Here is a 14,598-nt window from a genome sequence, read left to right on the forward strand (position 1 = left end):
AGTTCACATTTGTGAAGACTCTGCTGTCCTGGAAAAAGCTCCGACCGCGGCAGTCATGACCCAGGCCCAAAGGCAGCCGTGTGCGCTCATCTGCTTGTGACTGGAATGATCGTAACGGATTAAAGCCCTCCCCAGAACGCACTGAGAACCTGACCTATAAAGAGAGCTTTGGGATGGGAGTTCAGCTTCCCCCAATCTTTTCTTTAAACTGCTTTCGTATTCAAAAAGACGTCCGTACTGCATGAGTGACTATGGCCATGGGCACGGACAAGAGACAGAGGCTGCACCACAGTCATTGCACTTGAACCATTTGCTATTTTTTTCTTTTTCTTTTTTGTTTTGTTTTTGTTTTTTTGTTTTGTTTTGTGTTTGTTTTTTTTTTGCAATGTACCCACACATCAGGGAACAGCTTTGCTACTGTCTCCGCCTCAGAGAAATCTGTGTTCTCCTACAAGGCCAGAGGCCAATACTGCTCACAAATCTCACCCGTGCATTTCAGACCTCAGCCTCTGACCCCTGGCACCCCAGCATCAGGTGCAAGCTCCCAACACTGGCCCAGGAGCCACTTCCAGAGGTGACTGGAAGGAGCTATGGGCAGTTTTGTCCTCCTGGAGTCCAGGCAGCCCTAGGAAAGTCCTGTTTGAGTCTTTACTCCAGAACCTTGAAGCTGCTGAAGTCTGTACTGATGGACACTGCTTCCCCCGCGGTGCGGATAGTGTTGTGCATTGGAAATCACTGCCCCCCGGGAGCCCTGGTAGAGAACAGACTGCCCAGAATTCGGCAGACTGATAGTCCGCAAGTCTGACTGTAGTGACCTAGCACTTTGGGGAGCGGAGGTGGAGCCCGATGTGCCTGTGCAGGGCTGGGAGCCCGACTCAGAGGAAAGAGAGTCCACAGCGGTCTGCTGTGCTGGGCTGGCAGCAACAAGGCAGGTCTTCTTCAGGAGGCTGCCGCTGCCACTGCCAGAGTGCTGCTGGCTGCTGTAATACCCCGAATTCCCTGCAAACAGGGCAGAGGAGTCTGTGGAGACCGAGTGGGCAGGGCTGGAGTACGAGGTGGAGGAGAGGGATGTTTCTGAGGAACCATGAGAGAGGCTGTGTCCTGTCCTCTGTGCTGCTGCTCGATAGCTGTACCCAGGAGATGGAGTAAGGTGTCCTCTGTAGGGGGAGGAGCTCTGCTGGAGAAGGGTTTGTGATTCTGCCTGGGGACTGTCAGACTGCAGGAGCTGAACAAGTTGGCGGGTGAAAAAAAAAGAAAAAGCATGTCAGACTGATTTCCCCATTTCCTACCTCCTTCTCCTGCCAAAGGCTCTTAAGTGTAGCAGGGTTGAGAATAATTGGCAGCCAAACGCAGTTTCCCCCCTAATCTTGTTAAAAGCTTTATTTCAGAATGGGCAGATACTATATGAAAGAACTTACCTGGTAGCTGTATCGAGAAGGACTGTAAACTGCTGGTCCTTTGTGGGCTTCTGGAGTGTCTCCTTCTGCTGTGTCTGCAATGTACAGGCAAGATGTTAAATCTCACCTCTGGACTGGGGCCCACAGCAGTTCCCTCTCAAATGACACCAGCACACACCCCAGCTGTCTTGTTCTGCATCCAGCTACAGCTGAGAGAAAAGCAGCTTCTCCAGCCATCAGTGTTTCAGAAGCTGAAGAACCCTAGCAAAAGGCAACTGGAAAACCCTAACATGTATAAACCAGCCATACACACTAGGAACTGCTGCTTCCCTTACACCGGCTCTCTGGTTTAGCACAAAGCTCACCTGCTTTGGACCAGCCTATCTGAACAGCTGCACCTGGTGACACTGCACAGATACAGCCTGGGCTCCCTTGGCTCTTCAGAAGGATGTAAGAGGCAGAGGACAGTTTCTAACAACTTAGCAGTTCTCCACTCAGCCTTGGTCACAGGAATCCACATTGGCTATATACAGCTGCGAAGATAAAACTGTCCCTTCTTGGATGGCTGTCAGCAGGATCTTGCTGCAGGTTTTCCTCAAAGGCAGATCCAGACACTGCCGAAGACTGAGGTCCCGCCCTGCCCAGGCTGACAGCACCCCTGCTGCTGTTTCGGGGATTATGCTTTACAAGTGAACCGAGCTGCTCCAAATGGAGTTACTCTCAGATCTCAGAAATGCCTGTTTCTGAAACATGTCAAGATGATGAAAATGCTTTGAGGTTTGAAGGGTACACACTGACCCACCTTAGTTATGTGAGAGATCAAGAGGAATAAGCTGCTTCTTGACAGAGCAAGCCTTTCTAGCATGCGTGAGCTTCTTGTCCTACCAAGTAACTGAACCTGAGCTGGGGTAGGCAAGTACTTACTGCAAGTGACCTAGCCACTTTGCTGCATGTGTTTTTCAGTTGCTACTACTGTAACCATGGGGTTTAGCTGGCGATCATGCCTTCTTTAGGAGGTAGTGAAACTGGTGGGACTAGATGATTTCATATCAGAGTTGTGTTGCAGCCTAATGAGACAGAGCTGTTTATCTGCAGCATCTCAGAGATTCTCAGCAGCCGTGTTTGAAATGCCTTGGTGAAACAGTGTTGGTATTAGTATCAAATTTATATGACAGACGCGTCTCAGTCATGAAACAAGACACACTGCCTTAGTCTGCTCTGTACTTCTGCCAGAAAGGCCTGGCTTTGCACCAGATGCACTGGCACGAGCGCCAGTGTCAGCAACGCCCATGGCTTTGCTGCAGTTGTCCCCTCTGTGCTACCTCACAGTTGCTGGCTTAGCTAAACAGGAATCCTGACACAGTTGTCTTGTCTGCTGTTGAGGGTCAGAAGCCTTCTTCCTCAGCGCACAGGACCTGCACGGAGGCAGGGGCGTGAAGCTTCCAGCACGTGCCCCGTGCCACCTTCCATCTTCTGAAGCAACATCCGATGCATCAAGTAGCTGTTTGCTGTAGGTGACATGCCGAGTACTGCACTGCAGAAAGGCAAAACTTGGAAATTTGGGGCATGTTTTGTTAAGCAGTCACGCACAGAAGAGACTAACTGTTCAATCCAGGAGATCGTTGTGATTAACAGAAGTTGAGTATGAGAATCAGAAGAAATCTAAAGATTTCTGGAAGAAATTGTTTCTTAAAAGGCCAGGCACACCAGCAGTGCTGCACAATCTACTGGCAGTGCCTGCTCACAGAAAAAACCTTGACAAGTTAAAGCCTATCGAAAGACTCTAAATTACAAAGGGTAAGTAAACTGTAACCTTCCTGAAGCTGCTTTATGCAAACTTAAAAGTTAAGGTGGACATTTTCCTCCCCCATTTCTTAATACCTGCACAAGGAAGGACATAAAGAAGAACTCCCTTCTTGGCAGTACTGGCCTGTGTCAACCTAAAGCATACATGAAGTGACAGCTTTAACTGCGAGCAGCTGCAATTTTCAGAATTGTGGCATGCACACAAATTCCATTTCATTCATACATGCCCCATCAGCAAACCATTCAAGTTTGGGATTTTTAGAGCTCCCCTCATATTACTATCATCCATTACAGCATCACGTAAACGTGTATCTTTCACAGCTCCTACAGGTGATACCAGGAATGTCAGGGACTCAGCCACTCATTTGTTTCAATAAGAAACAGACTGGCAATTGTGGGAGGGAAGGTGGTTTGCAGAATCTAAACAACCTACTGAAGAAATCGCCAGAGTACACAAAAGAAGAAAAACCAAGTTTTGCTGCGCTAGAATGAGAGACAAAAAGACTTTTGTCAGCTACGGCATTAAGTTTTCACAACTTGGAGTGGGAGGTGTTTTACTTAACAAGAAAGAAGAATGGATCGATACAGACAAAAGTTTAACTCCAGCCTAACTCTTGGGTGAGGCTTAAGAGCAAGAGCTGTACAGATTACAGTAGGCAAAAGGCCTGTGCAAAAGCCGGGATTTTGCCTAACCACCAAGAAAGCCACTTGCACTAGTATGAGAAAGACAGAAGAAAGACTCCCAGTGGGATCCCATGAAATGATGAAATTTTTGATAGGGTAAAGTATTTCCTCTTGAGACTATATGAAGAAAAAGCATTGAAAAGAGATGCACTTAGGTGTACAAAAGTAGGAAAACCCCGGATGAGAGGCCAGTTTTCAGAGAGTGGTCTCAAACACACCTTACTGCAAATGGGGAAAAAAAAAAGTCTGATTTGGAATGAACTAAATACATACTTGCCCTAAAATGCTCAGAATTGAGATGCCCCAAAGACAAAAGTTGCTGTTGTTGCTTAATTACCCAAAGAGTGCTCTGTGCTAGCCTGGGTTAGAGGCTCTGCCCTTTCCACATCTAAAATACCACAGGACTAGGCTCTGGCTTCCAGAGATTCAGATCCCTACTACAGATCATCAGCAAGCTGTAAACACATCAGCCAGGAGTCTCTAACAACAGTCCTCAGCTATTAGGAAGCAGGGGTTGATGGTAACACACAAACTAAGTTATTTAAATACGATGATCTATCAGTAAGAGTCCCAAGTGTGATCAGGGTCACGAGGGCACTATCTGTTAGGGAAAAACAATCATGTTCAACAGACTGCAAAATAAATAAAAGAAAGATAACTCCATTTCACAGCTGAGAAATTCGGTAATGATGAAGTGATGTGTCCATCTCTCAGAAAGTCACATCTCACCTTTAGACCACACACGGATACCAGAGGGGTCTAATTTCAGCTTGAGTTACAAATACTGACCCTGCGTGCTACTTGGCAAGGACAACACTTCATTCGGAGAAGAAAGGAACATCAACACAGAACTGAACTCATCTCAGTAAGGAGGTGCATTTAGCAAAACTGACAAATATTATAACTCAGGGAATCAAATAACTTCAAAAAGAGCTGAAGTAAGGCTTGGAAGCTAAATTAGTTCTTAGCACTGCCTAAAGCCTACACCTGCATTTTAATGTGATAATACATTTATCCAAATGTTCAGCCAACTAGAATGATTAAATGACAGCACTGTCATCCTCAGTACATAGGGGCAATTGAGGCAATGCTGCTTAATCCCACTGTCCAAGGACAAAGAGGCTGTACCTGCCAGAGCCAAGATGCAGGCAGTCTTGAATCCAAACCCTGGAGAAACCTGGAGGTCTTCCCAGTCTAACAGAAGAGGGATATAGGCTCAAGCAATATCTGAATCACAATAAAGTATGGTTTGCAGAAGGCTTTTAGAAGGCATTGATAATGTCAAAGATGAAGGTACAACTAACTTCACAGACAAGTTTGCAAAGTTATCTGAGGCCATCATTTCCCACCAACCAAGTGTTCAAAAGTTTCATCTTCCTACCTGCATCTCTCTCAACAGCACTGTCACAGGTAGGCGAGGATTCATTTCTCTGGGCTACTTTTGCACCACTTCGCAGCACCTTCTCAAGTATGCCTCGTCCCTCTCGAAGCCTCTCCACTGATGTTGGAACCATCCTGCAACAAAAACCCGGTAACAGCTGAGGATCGCTATTACACAGCCAAGAGCAACGTGACCAACGCACAAGGGGGCTGTGGGGTCCTTGGCATAATCACAAGACAGGTTTGTCTTTTAAGTCTCTGCTTAAATTCACTGGTACGTTAGTGCAAATGCAAACCCCTACCATAGAAGGGAGGGATCAGAGACCACCAGCTCTCTAGACAGATGAGGAATAAACTTCTGAACTGCTTTTGCAATGTAAATAACCTCCTGTGGGATTTCAGACTGCCAGTCACTGGCTACAATGATAGCACTGCCCTCAGGAAAAAAAAAGGCTTTACTCTTATCAAAAACATGGTATAAACATCCAGTTCAGTAGATCACCTGATTACAGGACACCTTCTCCCAGAAAAATTGTTTTGAGAGTCAATAGCACATTGAAAATCCTGGTATTGTTTCAAGTTTAGATGCAGTTATTTTGCATAGGTTACTTTTACTCAAACTAAAAAGAAGCAAACCCGATACCTTTATGATAATACAGTGTCAAGACAGTACAGTCAGATAATGCAACGTTCCTGGAGCAGAGCTAGCTTGGCCATTTTGCCCATTAATGCTACTTTGTCCCATTTATTTTGTAATGTGAAAACTCTCCGCTCAAGATTGGTGCTAGATCTTGTTCCATTATATGTTAACGAGTGTCTGGTCTGAGGGTGAAAAAGAGGTGAGGTGGCTTTCCTAAAGCCAATCTGTAGAAGAAAAACAGAGCCACAGACAAAACCCCAGACCCTTGGGTCGATATTCAATCTACCGTGCACAGGACCATGCAAATATCTTTAGAAATATGTGCTTTAACCTATAAGAATAGTAGCACCTTGACCAGGGATTCACAATTCCTTTACCCTAGACAATGAAGAACGTGCGCCTTAAAAATGCCTGAATTTAAATATTTAGTATAGTATTAAAAGCACTGCATACCATGTAAGCATGCAGCTTAACACCATATTAACAGATGCCTGTATTTAATTTTTTTCTTTTTAAAGATACATTGAAAACTGTGCTTTACATTAGCTTTTTTTTTTTTTCTTCTTTTAAAATAAATAGCCCAGACATTGACATTCACCCCTCACTGAAGCAGAAGGGAGAAGGGGCCAGAGTTCACACCTCATGGAGGTGAATGGGGTGAGGGAGTGAATTCACACCTTCGTTGCTGCTATTGTTTTGCTGGAGACAGTTTTCTGCAAGGCTGGGTTTACTGGGCAGCAGCACATCTGTTTACATTGTGATGGCTGTATCTTGGCAACTGAAAGAGACAGAAACTTAATTTTTTTTAAATGAAAGCTATCGGCAATTATTGTAGAATTCAGCAAAAACCTGGACAACTCTAAAAATTAAGGCACGTAATTTTAGTTCCCACCATTTTCTTCTGTCCCTAATATTATATTATTGTGAATGTCTGGAAATTTATCTGAAATGTAAGCACTCAGAGTTAAAGATGAAATTGGGTCAAAACTTTAACTCAGTAACATGCAGTTTCTAATCCATATTTTAAAAAGGTGACTGTACGTTTGTTAGCCTTGTCCATTAAAACACAGAAGAACAAGAATTTAAAAGGCAGCAAATCTGCTTAATCTCATTTCAAAACGTATCAGCATGGTTTTAACTTTATATCGTGTCCCATTACAATATGATCTTTATTCCCACACAATACTTACTCATGAAACCATGTGAGAAACTGAAGCCAGAGCACCTGCTGAGGAGCAGCAGACAAAGCTCACAGAATACAAAACATGGTACTAGAGCAAGGCTGCCACACTGACAACTCACCCCAAACTAGGTTTTTTTCATTCAGCTAGGTTTTTCTTTCACCCTTTTACAGGCAGAAGGAAGTGGCACACGAGGAGAAGGGCACGGGATATCAACACTTGCACAGAATAGTATTTGATTATAAAATAATGATTATAAACTAATCATCAGCTGACTGCCTCAGCTGTGGCCAGTCCCAACATCTGGCAGAGGTCATCTGGTAGGCAGAGTACTGTCAGCGAGGTACAAGACAAATTATTTCTATTAACCTCTGCTTGAAGAGTGATGGAAAAGGGAAGAAAACAGATTTTATTACTCCTGCAAATTCAGCCAAAACAATGTTTCTCAAGCACTTTCAATAAAGACTTCATACTTCTCACTGCCTTCTGCAGTGCTTAGCCTCTCTTCCCTTGCCATCCCCCTGCCATTACATGAGCAGTGACACAGCTGCGTATGGGGAGAATCAGCATTAAGAAAGATACGCCTTTTTGCCTGTGGTGAGCATGAACAGAACTTGAATACAAAGCAGCAGAGCCAGTGTACTACATAGCTCCAATCAGCAGAACAGCCTAACCATCACTGCATTGACACTATCATGCAATACTCTGCATTTCAGTGCTGCAGTACTTAATCTTTTGGATCAGACATTACTATCAGATTCAAAAGCTTCTAAAGACCAGCCTTTCCTCTTATCAAACCTTTTCATGGTAACACGATAAAAGTGGTTTTTCCATGCCTTTGGCAAGCCACCGACTGCAGTCTGGTAACTGCTCTTCAAGCTATATGTGCAAGGCATTAGACAAGCTGGAGTTGGGTCACTGTCCCTGCTTCTCAAACGCAAAGTTGCAGAGGGCTCTATTAGCTTTCCTTCTGAATAGGAGTTGACTTAGTATCACTCATGTCCAAAAAGAGTGTAGGTTCAGCAAGAAAAGACTTGGATTAAATTCCCATCACAAGAGCAAGACCTTTAAACCTGAGACCTTAAAAGTAAACTGGTGGAAGAGAGACAACTGCTTGGCTTTGTATCTTTCAAGACAGATTTTTGATATCTAACCCAAGAACTAAAGGGCAGGCTGAGAAGGCTGCTGGTATCCTTCATGGTTGTTTAGCAAGTGCAAAAAGAGAACAATACCAAGAGACACGACTGAATCCGTCCAACTGCATGTACTGTTACGGAAATGCCCCTTAGAGAGTTTGGTCCTTCTCTGTGGAGCAATCTCAGGCTTGCTTGGAAGGATAACACTCACCACCTACTGCTGATGTTCTCCTGGGATTTGCTGAGTGATGTTGAGGAACTAGCCCCCCTCGAGTCTGGTGGGCTGATGTCCTCTACATGAGGCAGGCAGGGATGAGAAGGGGAGAAGCCACTTTGTGGGGAGGACGGGGTTCGTACTACGGAGCCCAGCAGGCTGTTGCCATCTGTGTCAGTGACAGAACTGCTGCTGCCCTGTCGGGTAGGAGTCCCTGTACATCGCACTGAATCGCCTCCCTCCTTGGCTTCTTGTTTCCGCTTGCGATATTCTAGTAGAGATACCTGGGAGAGAAAAATACAGCCATAAGTCAGGGAACACAACGGACTAGGATAGGGGGAGGAACATGCCCACACACCATTCTGAAAATCTATTTATTTGGGTTTGCAGATAAAACTTTAAAAGGCATATTGAGATTATAAAATCTTCCTGAATCTGCAGGCACTCTGGAAAAAGAGCTAAGTGGTACAAATTTGGACCACTCATCGATTGCCAGGCTCTCCCACATTTTACTCTTTATGACCAATACTTCAGCAGAAATAGCCAGCTAGTTTGCTTCTCTAACAACCTGGAATTTTACGTTACTTCAGTAGATGCTTGCATATTCAAGCACCAAGCCTCTATACCCTCCTCCTCTCAACACCTGTATGTCACTCACTCTGGTTTGTGACATTATATAAAATGGGTATCAGTATCTGTACATCTCCAAAACAGACAAATAAGAGCCGCCTTCACAGAACTGGTATCTTCAGAGAATCCCGCAGCTCATCTGTACTGGGTTCAGCCACATTAATGCTAAAAACTTGGTAAAACCTTGCACAGAATTTTAACCTGCTTAGAGCAGGTTCCTGCTATGGTGGTATTACAAACTTCCAGCACTACCACGTAAACAAACTACTTTTAGCAAAGGTAGAATGCATTTTGTGCAAAGCAGTCTCAGAGTTATCAAAGACACAGACCAAAAGGTCCCAGATAATGGAGTCTGGTAACATAGGGACAGCAGAACCAAAAGTACACAAATATTTCCAGCTGAGCACTTACCTTTCAGCGTGCCTTCCTCTTAGAGTTATTATGGGCACAGAGCCATAAAGGACTCACAAAGGCACTTCTGCTGAAGAGTTTATCAACTATGACTCAATGCCTGTACAGAAGGCTTTATGATACTAAAAGGCTGAACAGGATATTTCCAAAAGTAACTCAACATATGAAGATTTTAAGATAAGTGCAACTTTAAAAGAAAACCAAAGGAGAAAAAAAAATCAAAACTCTCCAGAAATGGAATGGAAATAAGACATTCCATCCAGCCGGACACTTATACAAGTGATCTGAGTTATCACACTCGCAATTAAAAAAAAAAATCCAAGCACAGGAAAAGGCACAGATACACATTTACACAAGTGTATGTTTATTTATCCCATGAGAACCCAGTTTTATAGTAGCAATGCCTGACTTGTCATTTTCACTCAGTTTTAGTCCCATGAAGGTCACTGGCTTGCTGTTAGGAAACAGTATGCATTTGCTCTCTTTAAACAATATTCCTGAGTTTTTAGTTTCAAAGAGCCAAAATTGAAGTAACAACCTTAATCTACTTTTCTTGCAATGTTACCATGTTTCGGTATTAATGGAAATGTTCTAATATGTTCTAATAAACAGCCTGTGTTTTCCTTTGAAACATTAGACCCTCTTTCCTAGTAGGGACTTTTTCATCCTGATAAATAACACCTCCACCAACTAGTACAGATGCACTGTGTTATTGCTCTAGGTCTTGTCTCAGTTTAACAACTGTTTATGAAAGCTGCTAGCATCATGCTCTCCCTTCTGTGCTCCCAGAAGACGTATTTTCATTGTGGTCTTTTTCTTCCACTTCTCACACCAAAATCTTGCCACAAGGGTAGCTCGCTCTCTTTTAACAACTTTGAGTCTGTTTTCATCCCGGCACTGGATGCCTGGATTACTTGCCCAGACTGTATTTTAGTTGTATTCTGCTCTCTCCACTCTCCCTGTTAAGCCTATGGTGCTTACTGTTCCCACACAGTTGTTTCCACAATCTAAGAGTTTTTTTGACAAGAATACTTGCCTTCTTCCTTTGTGGCGGATTCTGGGGAGCAGATCTGACGCCTTCACAAGCCCTCTCGCCGCAGGGAGACATGGATCCATGCACTGCCTCTTTAAGCAGCCCTGACTCGTGTCTGCTGAAATATCCTTCGGCAGGAGAGCTGCAGCATCCTGCTTCTGAATTCATTGGCTTCCTCTCTCCCAAAGGAGTAGATCCCCGCAACAACCCATCTACACGTGGCATAGCGTTCAATGGGGAGAAGGCATACATTAAATTAAACTCTGTCCGAAAAGCCTGATCAGAACTTCGTAGCAGCATCTGTGCTTCCCCACTTTTCCCTGGGAAGTTCATCTCTGAAGTAGAGTTTATGGAGGCTTGTGGAGCCAGATCAGAGGATCCAAAGCTGAGCAGTGATGGTCGTTCTGGGCAGGCGTTTGCACCGGAATCCACGTACCCACCCTTCAAATCCAGGTCGGATCGGAGGCAAAGCTGGAAAATCCGAGAAGGATATAGGAGGGCAGTGGGAAGTCAGGAAAAGGGTCAGGCAAGGAGAGAAACTTAAGTCAGAAAGTATTCTGTACAACGCTAGCTTACTGCTTTCCAGTTCCTTTCTGATGACCTCTTTGGTCCTTTTCTGCCCTGTTTTGCTCATTCTACAGGGGAATGACTGAGACTAAATAATAATCAGTTCAGCTGTCCAGTACAAGATGCCCTTTCCCCTTTAGCAGTCTTACTGCAGTAAGAGGATAAGGCTCAGCACTATCCCCCGACAGTCAGTGAAGAAAACCCAGCATTTTCAATTGCCTCCTATGTCCCAAAGTTATGTTAACACATAGTACTGGCTAGCTTCATTATGGGGAGAGAACAGAAAAGATCTGCTGTCCATTTGCTGTTTTATTAACCAAGTTCTTGACTGTCCCACTACTATCTTCCTAACAGTAAAATGCCCAGGACGTCCAAGTCGTTGGTTTTCACTTATTGTGAGCTTCAGAAATCTCTAACAATAGTCCATTCATTTAATTTATACTGCACTTCCACATTTCACATTCTCTAACAAAACCATAATGGCATCATCTTTGCACTGTTACAGTTTCTGGAGCACTAGGCACTGACACAATGGTATATCCATTTAACTAGTTGAAGTGCCAAAAATCCTCCAGGGCAACGGCATAATAATCTCCTTCACCATGTTAATATGTCAAAATCTCAGACAATGAGCATAACTGACAAGATTTCATCCTCTTTGTAGGACTACAGTGCTTAGGGAAAAAATCAGCAGCACCAGGTACCAGCTCTGCCCTGCTGCTGCTGCTGCGAATGTTTCCTCTGCTGTATTACAGCTCCAAGTAATCTGCCACATTGGAGATAGGTGCGTATTTTCTACTATGAAACAGTCTCTGGGCAAGGTACTTCGCCTCATATTTTACAACAGGCCCGTAGGTGAACAAAATACTACTTTCTGGCATCTCCCCAACATTTTAAGTCTGCAAGTGAACAGGTGATAAGGCTGAAGAGAGGAGGTCAGGTGCACCACTGTGTCCTCACAAGTCAAAATTGGTAGTGAATGCTTTCCCTTTTCTTCCCCAGTAGCCATTTTGCTGCTACTGAGTAAATATCACACACCACTTAATCTGCTGGGCCAGGGCTGAAGTTCATTATGGTATTTCCAAGGTTCCCAGACCTCTTGCCTTCACCTCAGTAGCTGAGACATACCAAGTCTTCACACTGCCTGTTTCCCACCCGTGTCAACAAGTGAATAATAAATTCCAGTCTTCAATTTGTTTGTTCTCTTGTGATGACCCTGAAAACTCTCCTCAGCCTTATTGTGACTAATCCTTCACCCTTCCTCCCGCTCCCCTTTGTGCTTCTCATCCCTCCCTGCCCACCACAGCCTCAAATGCACACACATTCCCGGCCTCAAATGCAATTGAGATGGGGTGATAGCTACCTCAGGTGACATGGACTCAGGCCTATGCGCAGGGGAACTCTCAGGGGAGGATACGTTCTAGAGGAGGAAAAAGCATCTCATTATTCATCTACTTAAAAAGTCAAGAAGCAAAATAAAATCAATTAAAAAACAAGCACAGAGGTTAGCAATGGCTATTCTAAAACAAAGACTGTTTCAGGAACTGGCTCCAGCCTGGATGGCAACTCCGTTGGTTAAGTGGTTTCTAAAGCTTCCTGGAAACACAGCGATGGGACTGGGTTACTGTGTTTCATGCTATAACATAGTACCCAAAACAGAGCACTTACATGTTAAGAAAAGAAGCATCTTATTCTTTGTATTTCTGATGCTGTCAAATAGAGTTTGCACCATGAAATATAGAGAAAGCCAATTAGGGTGCTTTTTCTGAGAACACGGGAGAGATGGAAAGCCTGGTTTTGTGCAAAAGGTAAAGTAAGATCCCCCAAACACTATACCGAGCTTTCACAGACATTACACTAGAAAACAAAAATGTCTCAATCCACTGTGGGCCACCTTTCCAGCTCAAGTCAAGAGAATAGGTGTGAATGGACAGCTTCATGAAATGTTGTAACATACCATCCGAGCAGCTATCAGTGGAAGGCAGCGTACGCATGTGATGGCACGGTTAAGGCCTCCTTCCCAAGCACTTTCCTTTCCACTCTACTGAGCAGACCCCAAATAGAATCAGAAAGAAAGAAGGTTTCCCAGAGGTACGTTGCCATCAGAGAAATATGGCAGGAGTCACTGCCCTCTGCAAAGCAGAAACACTCAGAAAACTGAGGAATATCAGAAACCTCTTCGTTAAAAGAGCTTCTGACAAACTCCACAGAAAAAGCAGATACTTGTCATCACGCTTCCAGTCACTCCTATGAATATGGAAGGGTCTAAGTATCCTCCACTTTGTTTCCAATCTAAAAGTCCCAAAACTGAGTCTGAAAAAACTCAGTTGGTAAAACCCTGACCAAACAGAGTTTCAGAAGCTTATGATACAAGCTCTTCAGAGAGCAGCTAGGAAATTAATCAAGAAGGAAGTTTCTTAAAAGCCAAAGCTTTCAAAAATTTATTCCCCAGCAAGCCAACATGTCAAGTGACATATTCCACTTGCTTGAGGAGGCTTGTGAACTGATGGAGAAGAATCTTTCTGTTGTTCTCTTCCCACAGTGCCATAGGACCAAAGTATAAAGCTTTATACATGGGGAGATGTATTCACTCTTTATATTGATAACTAAATGAAATAGACATGATGTTAAAATAGCAATATTATGAATGAGCTGCATTGAGGGAAATACAAAGAAGCCCTATGGTCTACTGAGCTTTTAGACTCTTTTCAAGGGGGGAAAAAAGGTAAAAGGGGCAAGTAAGGTATAGATGTCCAGTGAAATCCAGGGTTCCCATGTCTTATGCATGGCAATAGAAATAACTATCACTAAGGTGGGACAGGGGATCAGTGACTAGACTGTGGAGGTCCATGGTAACACTGCCCTGATCTGCCATCTCAACCAGAGCAAAGGTAAGGATCATTTCCAATCAAGCTCTGTCCCTGAAACAGTCTTTCATCTCTCTCCTCAACCACAATCTTCTCTGCTAACCTCTACAGGTCTGCCTCTAGGACAGCTTACAAGGGCTCTCAAGAAAATAATCAAAAGCACACTGAACTAAAAATGCCACAAAGGACTGTTTGCCCTGCTGCAAAACAAATGAGGAGGCCCTGCAAAACAGTCCCTAGTATCGAGCAGTCTGTCACTGCACATATTTCTTTTTAATGGCTTTAACTGGCAGAGTGCGAGCAGCTGGTCTGAAGAGTCCCATTTTTTTAAAATGAAAATATGCAATACTAGAAAACAAAACTAAAACTGCAAACAGCATGATCCCTATTCACAGGCACAGAGCACCAACACAAAGTGGAAGGTCCTAGCTGGATGGATGCTGGTAACTCTCCCACAGACTTTAGGGCAAGGGAAGCCACCTACACAGCCTGCTCAGTACTTCTGCAAAAATTCGCAGAAGGAAACTATCAAGAAATCAAAGATGTAAGGTATTTTCCTTCTACCCAATCAAGGGAAAGGAAAAATCACAAGAATATAGTAGAAGTTGATGTGAAGTATTTCTACCATACCTGGGGTTACTGAAAGCTGTTC

The 14,598-nt window shown here is 43.9% G+C and overlaps 1 protein-coding gene across 2 annotated transcripts in view; it reads right to left on the reverse strand.

The window, feature by feature from the left end:
• Positions 1-370: 370 nt before the first annotated feature.
• Positions 371-14,598, reverse strand: part of SETD5 (SET domain containing 5) — a 41,903-nt gene continuing 27,675 nt past the window's right edge. The window contains exons 18-23 of one of the 2 annotated variants that reach the window (XM_009695231.1): positions 12,443-12,499; positions 10,516-10,983; positions 8,436-8,722; positions 5,269-5,402; positions 1,419-1,492; positions 371-1,225 (exon numbers count right to left, since the gene is read on the reverse strand). In XM_009695231.1, the coding sequence (XP_009693533.1) occupies positions 626-1,225; positions 1,419-1,492; positions 5,269-5,402; positions 8,436-8,722; positions 10,516-10,983; positions 12,443-12,499 (1,620 nt within the window). In that variant the 3' untranslated portion in view covers positions 371-625. The remainder of the gene's footprint in view (positions 1,226-1,418; positions 1,493-5,268; positions 5,403-8,435; positions 8,723-10,515; positions 10,984-12,442; positions 12,500-14,598) is intronic. The other variant, XM_009695232.1, reaches the window with a different exon arrangement.

The sequence above is a fragment of the Cariama cristata genome, unplaced genomic scaffold (genome assembly GCF_000690535.1).
Source record: "Cariama cristata isolate BGI_N322 unplaced genomic scaffold, ASM69053v1 scaffold21262, whole genome shotgun sequence".
NCBI classification, from domain to species: domain Eukaryota; kingdom Metazoa; phylum Chordata; class Aves; order Cariamiformes; family Cariamidae; genus Cariama; species Cariama cristata.